Raw genomic sequence first — 14519 nt, forward strand, 5'->3', positions numbered from 1 at the left:
TCTATATGAGATAGTTTACCCCATTCTGTCTCTCCCCATCTCCTCTGATTATACTCCTCTCTCACCTCTTAATTTCACCTTTTTAAGTATCATCCCTTCCTGTTAAATTGGTCCTGTGACCTCTATCTATGTATACCTGTAAACATATATATACCCATTCACATATGTATTCATATGCCCATATACCCTCATATATAGACATATATATGTGTGTGTATATATATATATATATATATATATATATATATATATATTTCTATTCCCTTCAACTACTGAGAAAAGTTTTATAAGTTACAATTATTGTTTTTCCACATAGGAAGGTTAATAGTTCAACTTTGATAAGTTCCTTATGATTTCTTTTCCCTATTTACCTTCTCATACTTCTCTTGCTTCTTGTATCTGAATGTCAAATTTTCTATTCAACTCTGGTTTTTTCAGCAAGAATGCTTGAAAGTCCTCTATTCCACTGAATGATCATATTTTCCCCTGAAACATGATTCTCAGTTTTGCTGGGTAGGTGACTCTTGGTTTTAATCCCAGCTCCTTTGACCTCCGGAATATCATATTCCAAGCTCTTCGATCCCTCAGTGTAGAAGCTGCCAGATCCTGGGTTATCCTGATTGCGTTTCCACAATATTCAAATTGTTTCTTCCTGGCTGCTTGTAATATTCTCTCCTTAATCTGGGAATTCCAGAACCTGGCTATAATATCCCTAGGAGTTTTCTTTTTGGGATCTTTTTCAGAAGGTGATCGGTGGATTCTTTCAACCTCTATTTTTGCCCTCTGGTTCTAAAACATCAGGGCAGTTTTCTTTGAGAACTTCCTGGAAGATGATTTCTAGGTTCTTACTTTGATTATGGCTTTCAGGTAGTCCAATAATTTTTAAATTATCTCTCCTGGATCTATTTTCCAGGTCAGTGGTTTTTCCCATGAGATATTTCACATTGCCTTCTATTCTTTCATTTGTTTGGATCTGTTTAACATCATCTTGATTTCTCTTAAAGTCATTAGCTTCCATTTGCTCCAATCTAATTCTGAAGCAATGATTCTCCTCAGTGAGCTTTTGATATTCTTTTTCCATCTGGCAAATTCGGCTTTTTAAGGCATTCTTCTCCTCATTTCCTTTTTGAGCCTCTTTTGCCATTTGAGTTAGTCTATTTTTTAAGGCGTGATTTTCCTCAGGCTTTTGACTCTCATTTCATAATTTTCTTGCATTGTTCTCATTTCTCTTCCCAATTTTTCCTCCACTTCTCTTATCTGCTTCTTAAGGTCCTCTATGGCCTGTAACCAGCTTGTATTTTCCTTTGAAGCTTTTGGTGCAGGATTTCTGACTTCACTGTCTTCCTCCTGTTCCATGCTTTGCTCCTTTTTGTCCCCAAAATAGGAGTCTAATGTTGGAATCTTCTGTCTGCTTTGTTTCCTTTGCCTGGTCATGTAGCCCCTCAGTCACTTGACCCCTGGGCTTTTTGCCATAGTAAGACTCTGCCACCAGAGAGGGGAACTTTCATCCCAAATGCTGGGATTTTCTCAGCTGCCGGAGGTATCAGTTGGGTCCCCTCTCTGAGGTCTCCACACGCCGTGGCAAGCTGGACACACATCCCAGGACTTCCACCCTAGACTGCAATCCAGATCCAAGAAGGTTAAAGCAAGAGCGATTACCCCTCAGACTGGTGCTTGGTCCCCCCTACACTCTGCAGGCCAGGAGCTGAAGCTGCCATGTGGTGCTGGCTGGCTGTGCCTGCATCTCAGCGGCTTCTCGCCCCAGGGGCAAAAGCCATGCACTCCCACTTACTGGGTCCCAAAGTCCAGACTGCACTGACCTCTCACTTTGTCCTTTGCATCTGTGTGTTGATAAATCTGGAAACGGCTACAGCTGCTGCTGATCTGGAGTCCCTCTGGCCAGCGGCTGGTCAGGCCTGCCTGGGGCTAAAGCCTCAGCATGGGGCTGGTCTCGGCTCCCAGAGCACTGGGCTGGCGGATTCCTGCCGGCCTGCCATGCTGTCCTTAGCAGGAGGTTAGCTTCTCTGTGTTACTCTGTGGGTTCTGCAGCCTTCCATATGAATTTTTAAAAATTTTATTTATTTATATATTGTCTCTCTCTCTCTCTCTTTCTTTCTCTCTCTCTCTTTTTGGAGGGGGGAAGGCAGGGAAGTTGGGATTAAGTGACTTGCCCAAGGTCACAGAGCTAGTAAGTGTTAAGTGTTTGAGGCTGAATTTGAACTCGGCTCCTCCTGACTCCAGGGCCAGTGCACTACCTCGCTGCCCCTAATTTTTTTTTCTAATTTAGGAAAGTTATTTTTTTTTGTAATTTAATTGGAATGATATTGAATATATAAATTAGTTTTATGATTTTTATTGTATTGGCCCTACATACCTATGAATAATATTTCTCCAATTATTTAAACCTGATTTTATTTGTATAAAAAGTTTTTTATAATTTTGTTTCTATAGTTTCTGAGTTTGTTTTGGCAAGTGTACTCCAAGGTATTTTATACTTTCTAGAGTTATTTTAAATGGGGGTATCTCTATCTCTTCTTTCAGGGATTTATTTGTCATAAATGGGAATGCTGATGATTTATGTGGATTTACATTATATCCTGCTACTTTGCTAAAAGTTATTGTTTCAGATAATTTTATAATTTGGATTTATCACATTTTCTGATATATTATCAGAAGTATATTATCCTATTTTCTTCAAAAGAGATAGTTTTATTACCTCATTCCCTATTCTTATTCCATTTCTTTTCTTCTCTTATTGGTGTTGATATGATTTCCAATACAATATTAAATGACATTGGTGACAGTGAGCATCCTTGTTTCATACCTGATCTTGCTGGCAAGACTTCTAGCTTATCCCTATTACATATGATGCTTGCTGATGGTTTTAGATAAATGCTTTTTTATAAATTTAAAGAAAAATCCATTTATACCTATACTTTGAATTTTTTAAAAATAGAAATGAATTGTATTTTATTAAAAGCTTTTCTGCATCTATTGATACAATCATATGATTTTTTAAACTTTTATTATTGCTATAATCAGTTACATTAATAGTTTTCCTTATGTTAAACCATCCCTGCATTCCTGGTATAAATTTTACTTGGTCATAATGTATAATCTTTGTAATATAATATTGTAATCTTTTATCTAGTTTTTTTATTTAGGATTTTTGCATCCATATTCATTAATGAAATTGGTCTATACTTTTCTTTCTGTTTTTCCTCTTCCTGCTTTAGGTATTATATTTGTTTCATAAAAGGAGTCTGGTAGGATCCCTTCTTTGCCGATTCTTTCAAATAATTTAATTAACATCAGAATTAGTTGATCTTTAAATGTTTGATAGAATTCACTTTGTAAATTCATCTAATCCTGGTGCATTTTTCTTAGGAAGCTTATTTATGGTCTGTTCAATTTCTTTTTCTCTAATAGGTCTGTTTAGATATTCTATTTCCTCTTCTGCTAATGTAGGCGATTTATAGTTTTGTAAATATTCTCCCATTTCACCTAAATTGTTAAATTTATAGGCATATAATTGGGCAAAATGACCCCCTGTAATTGCTTTAATTTCTTCTTCTTTAATGGTATATTTACCCTTTTCATTTTTAATATTAGTTACTTGGTTTTCTTCTCTCTTTTACAAATAAAATTAACCAATGGTTTATCTATTTTAATGTTTTTTTTTCATAAACCAACTCCTATTTTTTACAATTAATTTTATTAATTTCACCTTTAATTTTTAGGATTTCCAATTTACTGTTTAAGTGGAGATTTTTAGTTTGTTCTTTTTTTTAGTTTTTTAAAAATTACATACCCAATTCATTCGTCTGCTCTTTTTCTATTTTGTTGATGTAAGCATTTAGAGATATCAATTTTCCTCTGATCACTATAGAAAATTTACTTATAACTGTAAATCAGTAAGATGAGAATTTCACTTAAGTACTGTGTGTATATATATATATATATATCTTTTGGGGTTGCTCATAGGTTTTGATATGTTGTCTCCTTATTGTCATTTTCTTCAATAAAATTATTGATTTGTTAGAAAATATGATTTATTTTTTAACCCGCTCATTCTTTAAGATTAGGTTGTTCAATCTTCCAGTTACTTTTTAAGCTATATTTCCATGGTCCCTTATTAAATATAATTTTTATTGACTTGTGATCTTCACTTTTAATATTTCTGCTTTTAACTATAAAATTTTATGTACTAATACATAATTAATTTATGTAAAGGTGCCATAAACCACTGAGAAAAAGGTGTATTCCTTTCTGTTTCCATTCAGTTCTCTCCAGATAGCTATTATATCTAATTTATGTAAAATTCTATTCACTCCCTTGACTTCTTCCTTATTTATTTTTTGGTTAAATTTATCTAGTTCTGAGAGGGGAAGATCAAAGTTCCCCACTATTATAGCACTATTATCTATCTCTACCTGTAATTCATTTAACTTTTCTTTTAAAAATTTAGATGCTAACTATAGTATTATAGTAATAATATAGTAATACTATAGTATTTGGAGTATATAGTTTCTGGAGTGATATTGCTTCATTGTTTATGGTACCTTTTATCAAAATGTAGTAACCCTGTTTATCTCTTTTAATTAAATCTATTTTAGCCATAACTTTTTTTAAGATCATAGTTGCTAGCCTTGCCTTTTTTGCATCAGCTGAAGCATAATAAATTCTTTTCCAACTCTCCATTTTAATTCTGTGTATCTCTCATTTTTAAATGTGCTTCTTGTAAACAATATATTTTTGGATTCTGATTTTTAATTCATTATGCCATCTATTTCTGTTTTTTGGGTGAGTTCATCCCATTCACATTCAAAGTTATAATGACTATTTGTGAATTTCCCTCCATCTTATTTTTACTTGCTATTGCCCTTCTCAGCCTCTGTTTTTTATCCTGTCCCCCTATTCTTTCCTTATCTTCTCCCCCACCCTTCTAAATCTTATTCTATAAACTCTGCTAAAAGTCCTTCTCCCTTCCCCTGTCCCCCAGTTTTCTCATCTCTCTACCAGTCCAGAAGACTTCTACACCCCTCCAGATGTACAAGTTATTCCCTCTTCAACCCAGATCCCATGAGAGTAAGTTCCAACATTGCCAATATTTCACCCCCACCGGCTTCCTCTGTATCAGTTCTTTCCACGACCTATTTTTATGAGTTAATTTTTCCTTTTTTCTTTTTCCTGCCTGATTTTGTTTTTAGAATCACCCCATCATACACAACTTAGCCCCAAATTACTTTCCAGAATCACTGGTCCAATTCACAGCACCACTGACAATCCATTAGAGCCCATCGAGGGAAGAATTTTTCAGGCAGCTATAGAAAAATTACTTATAACTGTGAATCAGTAAGATGAGAATTTCACTTAAGTACTGTATATAAATAACCTTTTTAAAAAAATCTGATAAATTATAATTCACTTGCAACATCCTTTCTTTTGTCTAACCTTTAAGCTTATAGAATACTTTTCAAACCTTGCTAAAGAAATCATGATGCTGCCATATTTGGCTCACTTCCCTATGGTTCGTTTGGACTGTGATGATTTGAAGGAGGGACTGACAAATAAAGTAAAAAGTTATGCAAATTTGCTCTTGAATGACATAGCTACAAAGCACAGAAATGAGAATGAAAGGTGAGTAGAATGGTTTTCCCAACCCATGTATTGAATTCCAGGAATGGAGTTGATCTTTGGCTCATATTAACTCTTGGATGATCCCAGCTAGTGTCTGCACATTAAGTATGTTGGCCATTGTAGAGATACATAACAAAGGAAGGGGAACCCAAATGGTACACATTTCTGGTTAATTTTAGATCATAAAGGCTCTGTTGGATCACTCTGTTTCTACCATTTGAATAACTCTTTGCTTAACTTTAGAGCTGGAAGCCACTTCTTGCTGAGACAATGTGTACAGCTTGTAGCTGAGGCTAAATACATCAGCAGCTTGAACTAGCAGGGCTGTGGCAACCTTTTGAGACCCTGCTTTTTTTAGGGCTATCCGTGACTTTTCTGTTATCTTTTTAGTAACTTTTTGGTCAGTTTCTTTGCAAGTCTGGGTCATTTGTACTCAAATTTTCTTTGGGAACCAGGTTAGTGCACTTGCTGTGAATTCCCTTTACCTTTGATTGACTTTGTCAAGAACACACGACTTCTTTTCCCTAGAGAGACTTGCAGTGGAGTTGGGAATAGAAATGAGAGTGGCATGGAGATGGACACCAGTGTGTGCCCAGAGAGCTGGCAGAATCATGAAAACCTCTGGCCATATTCTTTCTCTGAGACACTGCTTCACTTCTCTATTCTCCAGGAAACTTTCAGTGCTATAAATTGCAGAGAAGGTGCTGACCTATATCTGTATAGGGAGGTTTCTTATTGGGAATTCACTATACTAATGAAATCTCAGATCTGGTACCCCCCCCCCCCAAAAAAAAAAATCCCCAATTAGGTCTTTGTGTGTCTGTACTAACAAGGTGAGGAGAGCCTAGGATATTTTGGTAATTCCATGTTCTTTAAGCAAATGACAAGGTCTTACTGAGAAGAGCTGACCCGGGATAGAAAGGCACCGAGTTAGTACATTTCACTTTAATCCTGTACCACTCCCTTTTTTTGAAAACTTTTGTGTTTCTTGTAGACAGTTTCAGGAGGGAATACAGAGGTATGGATTGAGGAAGTGGGAAAATGCCCCTAATACTTGAGAATTCTTTTTGTTCTTGGAACAGAGTTCCAATAAGGGTGTGTGTGTGTGTGTGTGTGACTATGACTATACACAGGAAGTAGGAATCGTACCTTTTTCCTGTTTTTTGTATATATATATACACATACACACAGAGAAAAAAATGTTCTAATTAGATGGCACATTAAAATAATGTGTTTCTAAGAAAATGGTGCTTTAGACTTTGGAGGTACTTAAAGTTCCTCTTCTTGAGTACTTTCTGATCTCAGTGTAGTTATTAATGAGCTATAGCTTATTTCTTCTCTTGGAGATGATAAGGTCATGATGGAGTATAGAATCTCACCTATCTCAGTCCAATCATTTTGCAAAAGGCAAGCCATTGGCCACTTGGGATACTCTTTAAGAAAAAATTAATAGATCAGTGTGAACCCAACACTGCTCCTAGAAGAACAACTCCTATCCTATGGTTCATAAAAGTCAAGGCTTGGTCTTTGCTTTTTTCAGATAAATACTGGGTTACAGACCCAGTTCTCTTTGAAGAAGGAGTAACTTGTGTTATAAACCAAGTGATCATCTTCTAAACTATCATAATTCTAGTAATTTATAGTTGTTAAATTTAGTACAAAGTGGATTGGCAGACAAATATTGAAACTCAGTGTCCTTTACAGTATTTGCATTGAATTTGAAAATATTAAAGACCATGCACTCAAAGTGCCTGATACAACAGAAGAAATGATGGACCTGATAAGCTATGTGGAAAATGCCAGGACTAAAGGTGTCCAGAAACTGGTTTTAAGAATCCAGGTAAAACATTTCTCATTTTTTCCAGCTGCATCATTTGTACCATTAGAATTTTTTTTGTCTTTGGTAATATTTTTGCACTTGGGGCAGAAGACCCAAGTCTTGGGTTTTTCCTATACTTCTACGCTCAGCCCAAGGCCCATCTCCTGTATGAGGCCTTCCCTGATTCCTCCACCCACTTACTCACCAGCTGGGCCTCCCATGTCCTTATGTTATCTTGCATTTAGCATATAAGCTTTTTGAGGGCAGGGAATGCTTTGTTTTTTGTCTTTGTATCCGTAACAGTTCACATTGTTCCTGGCACTTAGTAGGTTCTTCATAAATGTTTATTGATTGATTGGTAGACTTAAACATCAGTGAGATCATTCATTAACATTTAGATGATTTTTTTTGCGAGGGGGGCGGGCGGTGCAACACCACCGAGAAACCCTACATCACTTTTCTTTTCCTCGAGATGAGTTGATTGTTCTTCACAACACCAACTAAGATAGAGAACATCGCTCAACTCCGCAGGAAAATGTCTAGCTTCTCCAAGTCTATGAATGAGTTTAAAGGACCTTCCTCTAATTCAGCAATCCATAAGCATTTTTAAAGTTCCTGCTGCCTAGATCTTAAAGCATTGATTAAGCACTCACTAGTTCTAGAGTCTGTTAAGAGCTAGGGCAACAAATACAAGCAAATAAGACGATCCCTGCCCTCAGGGAGCTTACATTCCAATGGGAGAAGCCCACTCCTAGAGGGAGGGAGAAGGAAGAGGGTGAAGAAAGAGAAGGGAAAGCCTGGCCTTTGGAGCTAGGGATGCAGGGTAGAAGCGGTTGGAGAGTGGTACCATGGTGTGGAGGCCCTTGGGAGCTGGGGCACCTAAGAACAGCATTGATTTATCACCTGCTGTGTGCCAGGCTCTGGGCAAAGCCTCTCATTTGACCCTCATAGCCACCCTGGGAGATCGGTGTGATTCCCACTTTAGAAGTGAGGAAACTGAGTCAGACAGAGGTCAAATGACTTGTCAGGTGGCTGAGTCTGCATCTGCACTCATATCTTCTTGACTCCAGGCCCGGTGCTTGGTCCACCGCACTCCCCACTGCCAGGCCCAGTGCAATTCTCTACTGTTAAGGAGCTATTCCATTCAACAAAGATTTATGAAGCACCCCCTATGTGGAGCATTTGATACAGGAAAGGGGAAGTCTGGTGATGACCCCAGGGGATCAACAAAGAGTCTGTGGGGAATATATCACGGGATCCCAGATTTAGACTGGATGAGGCCTCAGAGACTATCTGGTTGTCCCCCCTCATTTTACAGATGAGGAATCTGAGGCCCAGAGAAGTGACATGACTTGTCCACAGTCACACAGCTGAGCTGAGGATTCAAGCTTGAGTCTTGTAGCTCTATGTTTAATGGTCTTTCCAAGGAACGGCCTCCCCTGCAAAGCCCTTTCTCAGCCACCTGTCTAGAGAGGTGTTACAGCAAGCACCCCAGTGTCCCCCGGGTGCCTGCTCACACAGGTTCTTGGATCTGCTTTGTTAAAGGAAAGCAACTCAAAATGGGTTAACAAGCTTACTTTAATCAGTCAGACATATATTGTTTACCTTGTTCAGGAGAAAAGGTCAGCACCCTGAACCTCAAAGTATACAGGCATAATTATCAAGACAGAAACATCAAGTAGACAGATTTCCAAACTGTCCAACCATTACATCCATACCCAGTCAACATCTGGGTTTCCACATCCTGGGTTTTTCAAAGCCGGGGGACTCTCAACAACGGCTTCCCAGAATTCAGATCAAATCACAGAATACTTCTCAAAGTGAGTCCCAAAACAAAGCTACACATCAGGGCTTATATAGCCTTCTCCTGGCTCAGAGAATGTAACAACCTTATTGACTCACTGGCCAATCAAGAAGTATCTACTGAAAAACAAGCCTCCCACCCCAGGCTTCAGGTGCACATTAGCCTAGGGGCAGGGAAGATCTTCAAAATTTACATTCTTATTACAAGAGGCCACACACAGCCTTGTAGAATCCCAAAGAGACAGAGTTGGGAGGAAACTTGCAAGTCCAAATTCAACCAGACTTCTTTTGTACACAAGAAGCCTTCCTTCCTTCCCTCTCGCTACAAGTGAGAGCCGTTCTGGGAAGAGAACCCCGGCTTCAGAGTCAGGACATATAGGTTTGAATCCTGCCTGTGGGCAGCTGCTTTGTGGACCTCACGCCCTTCATCTCTAAAAGGAGGATGCAGAGGGTCCTTTTGGAGCGGACGTTCTGTGGTCTGGGCTAGAGAGGAAGCACGTGAGGTCACTGAGGATGAGTGGCTACCCAGGTCCAGAACTGAGAACCCTTGGCTTTGGTTTCCCAACATGCCACACTGCCTCAGGCCTAAATGTACTAGTTAATATATGTCTGCTCACCACGAGTTCCCCCCCCCCCCCCCCCCCTTCCCATGATGGAGAGAAAATAAATACTTGTTAATTGAAAATGTAATTTAAAAAATACTCATCAGTGCTGGAACCTGTATCCTATTTCCTTTTTTAAAAATGTCTTACATTTACTGTGTAGTGTATTATACCAGGACAAAAATAGAAACTCTCATTTCTTTTGTAGGAATGCCAGCGCCGGATGAATTACTTTTTGGATGTTTTCATATTTCCCCCTGAGGATTTAGATTTAAATGCCTTGGTTCTCTTGTGGCCCCAGAACATCAATCCCATCTTTAATGACAATGATGAGGTAAGTATATTTCCAGTGTGTTTACTCTTAGGACATTCCTAGTGCTCATGGGGCTTGGTTGGCTGGTCAGCATTTAAAATGTTATGTCATGATTTTGAAGGAAAGTTAAAAGAGGCGACCAGGGGGCGCCATGGTGCACAGAGCACTGGGCCTGGAGCCAGGAAGACTCATCTTCATGTGTTCAAATGTGGCCTCAGACATTTATTAAGTGGGTGACCCTGGGCAAGTCACTTCACCCTGTTTGCCTCATCTATAAATGAGCTGGAGAAGGAAATGGCAAACTACTCCCGCATTTTTGCCAAGAAAACCCCAAATGGGCTCAGATCCTGCCTTTTACACTTGTGTGGCTGTGGACTGGCATGACCTCCCAAGTTCACCTCCTTGACTCCCAATTTTCTCATCTGCAGAATAGGGATAAGAATGCCTTTGGTACGCATCTCCTAGGATTGGGGCAGGGGGATGGGAGGGAGGATGGGGTGGGAGAATTTTGTAGTGCTTTGCAAACTTTATATATAAATGCATATATACATCAATTTCTATAGATATGTCTATATTCTAAGTGTATATACACAAAATGAAGTTGTATGCATCTCCAGAAACCAATATGCCTAAAGCTAATTCATGGCCCAGTGACACATGACTAAAGTTCACATTTTTATTAAGTATTAATAAGGATTTACAAAGTTGGTCACATTTCATCTATGATAGGGTGGTTTTTATTCCTCTCAGCATTTTGGAGTTGTTTCCTCCCTTATTTTTCTCAGGGTTCATGGAATTTAAAGCTGGAAGAGACTTTGTTGTTGCTAAATCATTTTCAGCTGTGTCTGACTCTGACCCCATATGGGGTTTTCTTAGTATTTTTTTTTTAAATTTAGGATTATACTCCACTCTGCTGGGTAAATTATTCCTGGATGTAACCCCAGATCTTTTTTTTAAATTAATTAATTAATTAATTAACTTTTAGTTTTTAACATTCAGTTCCACAGTTCCTTGAATTTCAAATTTTCTTCCCCTCTCTCTCCCCGCCCCCATGGCAGCATGCAATCAGATATACAGTCTACAGATACCTTCACATTACACATTAGTCAGGTTGTAAAGAAGGATTATGACCCATGGAATGCACAGTGGGAGAGAGGAAACCAAGCAAAACAAGAAAAAGAAAGAGAGCAAGTAGCTTGCTTCCATCTGCATTGTGGTTCTTTCTCTGAATGTGGATCTCTCTCCATCATGAGTCTTTGGGAGTTGTCTTGTAACCTTACATTGCTGAGAGGAGCCCTGTCTATCAGAGTTAGTTGTCACACATATGCTGTGTCTGTAATTGTGTACATATTTCTCCTGGTTCTGCTCTTCTCACTCAACATCAGTTTATATAAGTCTCTCCAGGTTGTTATGAAGTCCGTCTGCTCCTCATTTCTTTTTTTTTTTAATTTTTGGTCTTTATTAATTTGTTTGTTTACTTTTAGTTTATGTTCCACAATTCCTTGAGTTTCAAATTTTCTTTCCATCCCCCACCCCTGCCCATGACGGTATACAATCAAGTATAGGATCTGCAAATACTTTCACATTAGACATTAGACAGGTTATAAAGAAGGATTGTAATGGATGGAATGAACAATGGGAAAGAGGAAACAAAACCAAACGAGAAAAAGAAAAAGGTCAGGTAGTTTGCTTCAATCTGGATTCAAACTCAGTTCTTTCTAGTTCTTTCTCTGGATGTAGACGTCTCTCTCCCTCATGAGTCTTTTGGGGTTGACTTATATCACTGCATTGCTGAGAAGAGTCCAGTCTATCAAAGTTGGTCATCACACATACGTTGTGTCTGTAATTGTGTACAAATTTCTCCTGGTTCTACTCTTCTCACTCAGCATCAGTTCATATAAGCCTCTCCAGGTAAATATGAAGTCCATCTGCTCCTCGTTTCTTATAGCACAATAGTATTCCATTACATTCATATACCACAATTTGTTCAGCCATTCCCCAATTGAAATGGGCACCCCCTTAATTTCCAATTTGCCACCACAAAAAGAGCTACTACAAATATTTTTGTACATATGGGTCTTCCTCCCACTTCTATGATCTCTTTGGGATACAACCCTAGAAGTGGTATTGCTGGGTCAAAGGGTATGAAATTATTTATAGCCCTTTGGGCATAATTCCAGATTGCTCTCCAGAATGGCTGGATCAGTCCACCAGCAATGCATTAGTGTTCCAATTTGTCCACATCCTCTCCAGCATTTGTCATTTTCCTGTTTTGCCATCTTAGCCAATCTGACTGGTGAGATGTGGTACCTCAGAGTTGTTTTGATTTGCATTTCTCTAATCAATAGTGATTTAGAGCATTTTTTCATATGCTTATAGGTATCTTGAATTTCTTCCTCTGAAAACTGCCTGTTCATATCCTTTGACCATTTATCAACTGGCGAATGACTTGTATTCTTATAGATTTGACTCAGTTCTCTGTATATTTTAGAAATGACCTTTATCAGAGACACTGGTTGTAAAAATTCTTTCCCAATTTTCCACTTCCCTCATAATCTTGGTTACATTGGCTTTTTTTGTACAGAAGCTTTTCAATTTAATGTTATCAAAATTATTCATTTTGCATTTTATAATGCTCTGTAACTCTTATTTGGTTCTAAAATCTTCCCTTCTCCATAAATCTGACAGGTAAACTATTCCTTGCTCTCCCATATTACTTACAGTATCAGCCTTTATACCTAGATCATGCACCGGGTTAGACTTGATTTTGGTATATGGTGTTAGATATTGGTCTATGCCCAGTTTCTGCCATACTATATTCCAGTTTCCCCAGAATTTTTTGTCAAGTAGTGAGTACTTGTCCCCAAAACTGGGGTCTTTGGGTTTATCAAACAATAGATTACTATAGTCATTGACTTCTGAGTCTCGTGTACCCAATGTATTCCACTGATCCACTACTCTATTCCTCAGCCAGTACCAAGTAGTTTTGATGACTGCTGTTTTAATAATACAGATTGAAATCTGGTATGGCTAGGCCACCTTCCCTAGCATTTCTTTTCATTAATTCCCTGGATATTCTGGACCTTTTGTTCTTCCAAATGAATTTTGTTACATTTTTTTCTAGCTCTATAAAGTAATTTTTTGGTAGATTGATTGCTATGGTAACCCCAGATCTTTTGCTCTTTGAAATGTAATGTTCCAAGAGTTACAGTCTTTTAGAGTAGAAGTTGCTATGTCTTGTAAATATTTTACATTTTAAAAAATATTGAAGCCTTTTGTTTTTCACTGGTAATTTCCGAGTAGACTTTATCTTCCCTGTAACAACATCTCCCTCAGGAGATTGTGAGCTCACTGAAGGCAGAGACTATCTTTTGCCTTTTTGTATTCCTAATGCTTAGCACAGTACCTGGCACACATACATTGCCTGAATAAATGTTTATTAATTGATTAGTGATAGAATGGAGAAACAGTTGGGCAAAACTAGCCTACATAGAGAGTCCTGTTGACAGTCTTGCATTTTTATAACTTGGGGTTTTAACAACTTGCAGCAGTAATTTTTAATTTTCATATCTATCATTGAATCTTTCTCTGTTTTCATTATCACACTTGCAGTTAGATTTTTCTTTGGCATGTTTGCTAAATATAATGAAGTCATTCACACAACCCAATTCTGTTTTGCAAAGCTAATTGAGAATGCCAAGCGGAAAGGTGAGACTGACTTGGTGGCCAAGAGGGAAAAACTTATTTTGGAGATTGAAAAGGCAACTCGGAGCATGGAAGAGTTTACGGAGTATGCAGAGTTGGAGCGGATGCAGCAGGTCAGACACACACATGCATACACACACGCACATGCATGCACATACACATATACACACATGCACACACACATGCGCACGTACACACATGCACATACATGCACACACACATGCTGTCAGAGAGTGTTCAGGCCAGAGAATGGCCTTTGAGTCAGAAGGATCTGGGTTCAGACCCTACCTCTTACACACACTAGCCATGTGATCCTGGACAAGTCACTTAATTTCTCAAGGTCTTGGGAGCTTTCTGAGATTAGAAGTTATAGGGAAGACATTGATCTTTACTGGGAGGGGGAATTCCCTCCCTCGGAGTTCCCAATACTATGGAAATCACAGGTCTTGCTCCACATCTCATTTCTACAACTTAATGGTAGAAAAAACATGTATTGTTTTAAAAAGCTATGATCCTATTGATGTGATAAGCAAACTGGCCCTTTTTGATTTAATTTCTCTTAGTCACTATTTATCGTGGGATACATTTTAGCAGCTAGTTAAAACACTTGGATGGCCTCATACAAGTCGTTATCCCT

General features: G+C 38.3%; 1 protein-coding gene across 5 annotated transcripts in view; it reads left to right on the forward strand.

Moving 5' to 3' along the window:
* The window catches only part of DNAH12 (dynein axonemal heavy chain 12), a 159501-nt gene that overhangs the window by 27947 nt on the left and 117035 nt on the right, over positions 1–14519 (forward strand). For 4 of the 5 annotated variants that reach the window (XR_011167579.1, XM_069084269.1, XM_069084270.1 and 1 more), the window contains exons 11-14: positions 5462–5640; positions 7345–7480; positions 10073–10198; positions 13861–13995. Coding sequence is in view for 3 of the 5 variants with exons in the window: in XM_069084269.1 (XP_068940370.1) it covers positions 5462–5640; positions 7345–7480; positions 10073–10198; positions 13861–13995 (576 nt within the window). In the remaining 2 variants the exon portion in view is untranslated. Of the gene's footprint in view, positions 1–5461; positions 5641–7344; positions 7481–10072; positions 10199–13860; positions 13996–14519 lie in introns of those variants that run through there. The other variant, XR_011167580.1, reaches the window with a different exon arrangement.

This window comes from Petaurus breviceps, unplaced genomic scaffold (genome assembly GCF_028583685.1).
Source record: "Petaurus breviceps papuanus isolate PSGF00001 unplaced genomic scaffold, PetGlider_PUasm1.0 174, whole genome shotgun sequence".
NCBI classification, from domain to species: domain Eukaryota; kingdom Metazoa; phylum Chordata; class Mammalia; order Diprotodontia; family Petauridae; genus Petaurus; species Petaurus breviceps.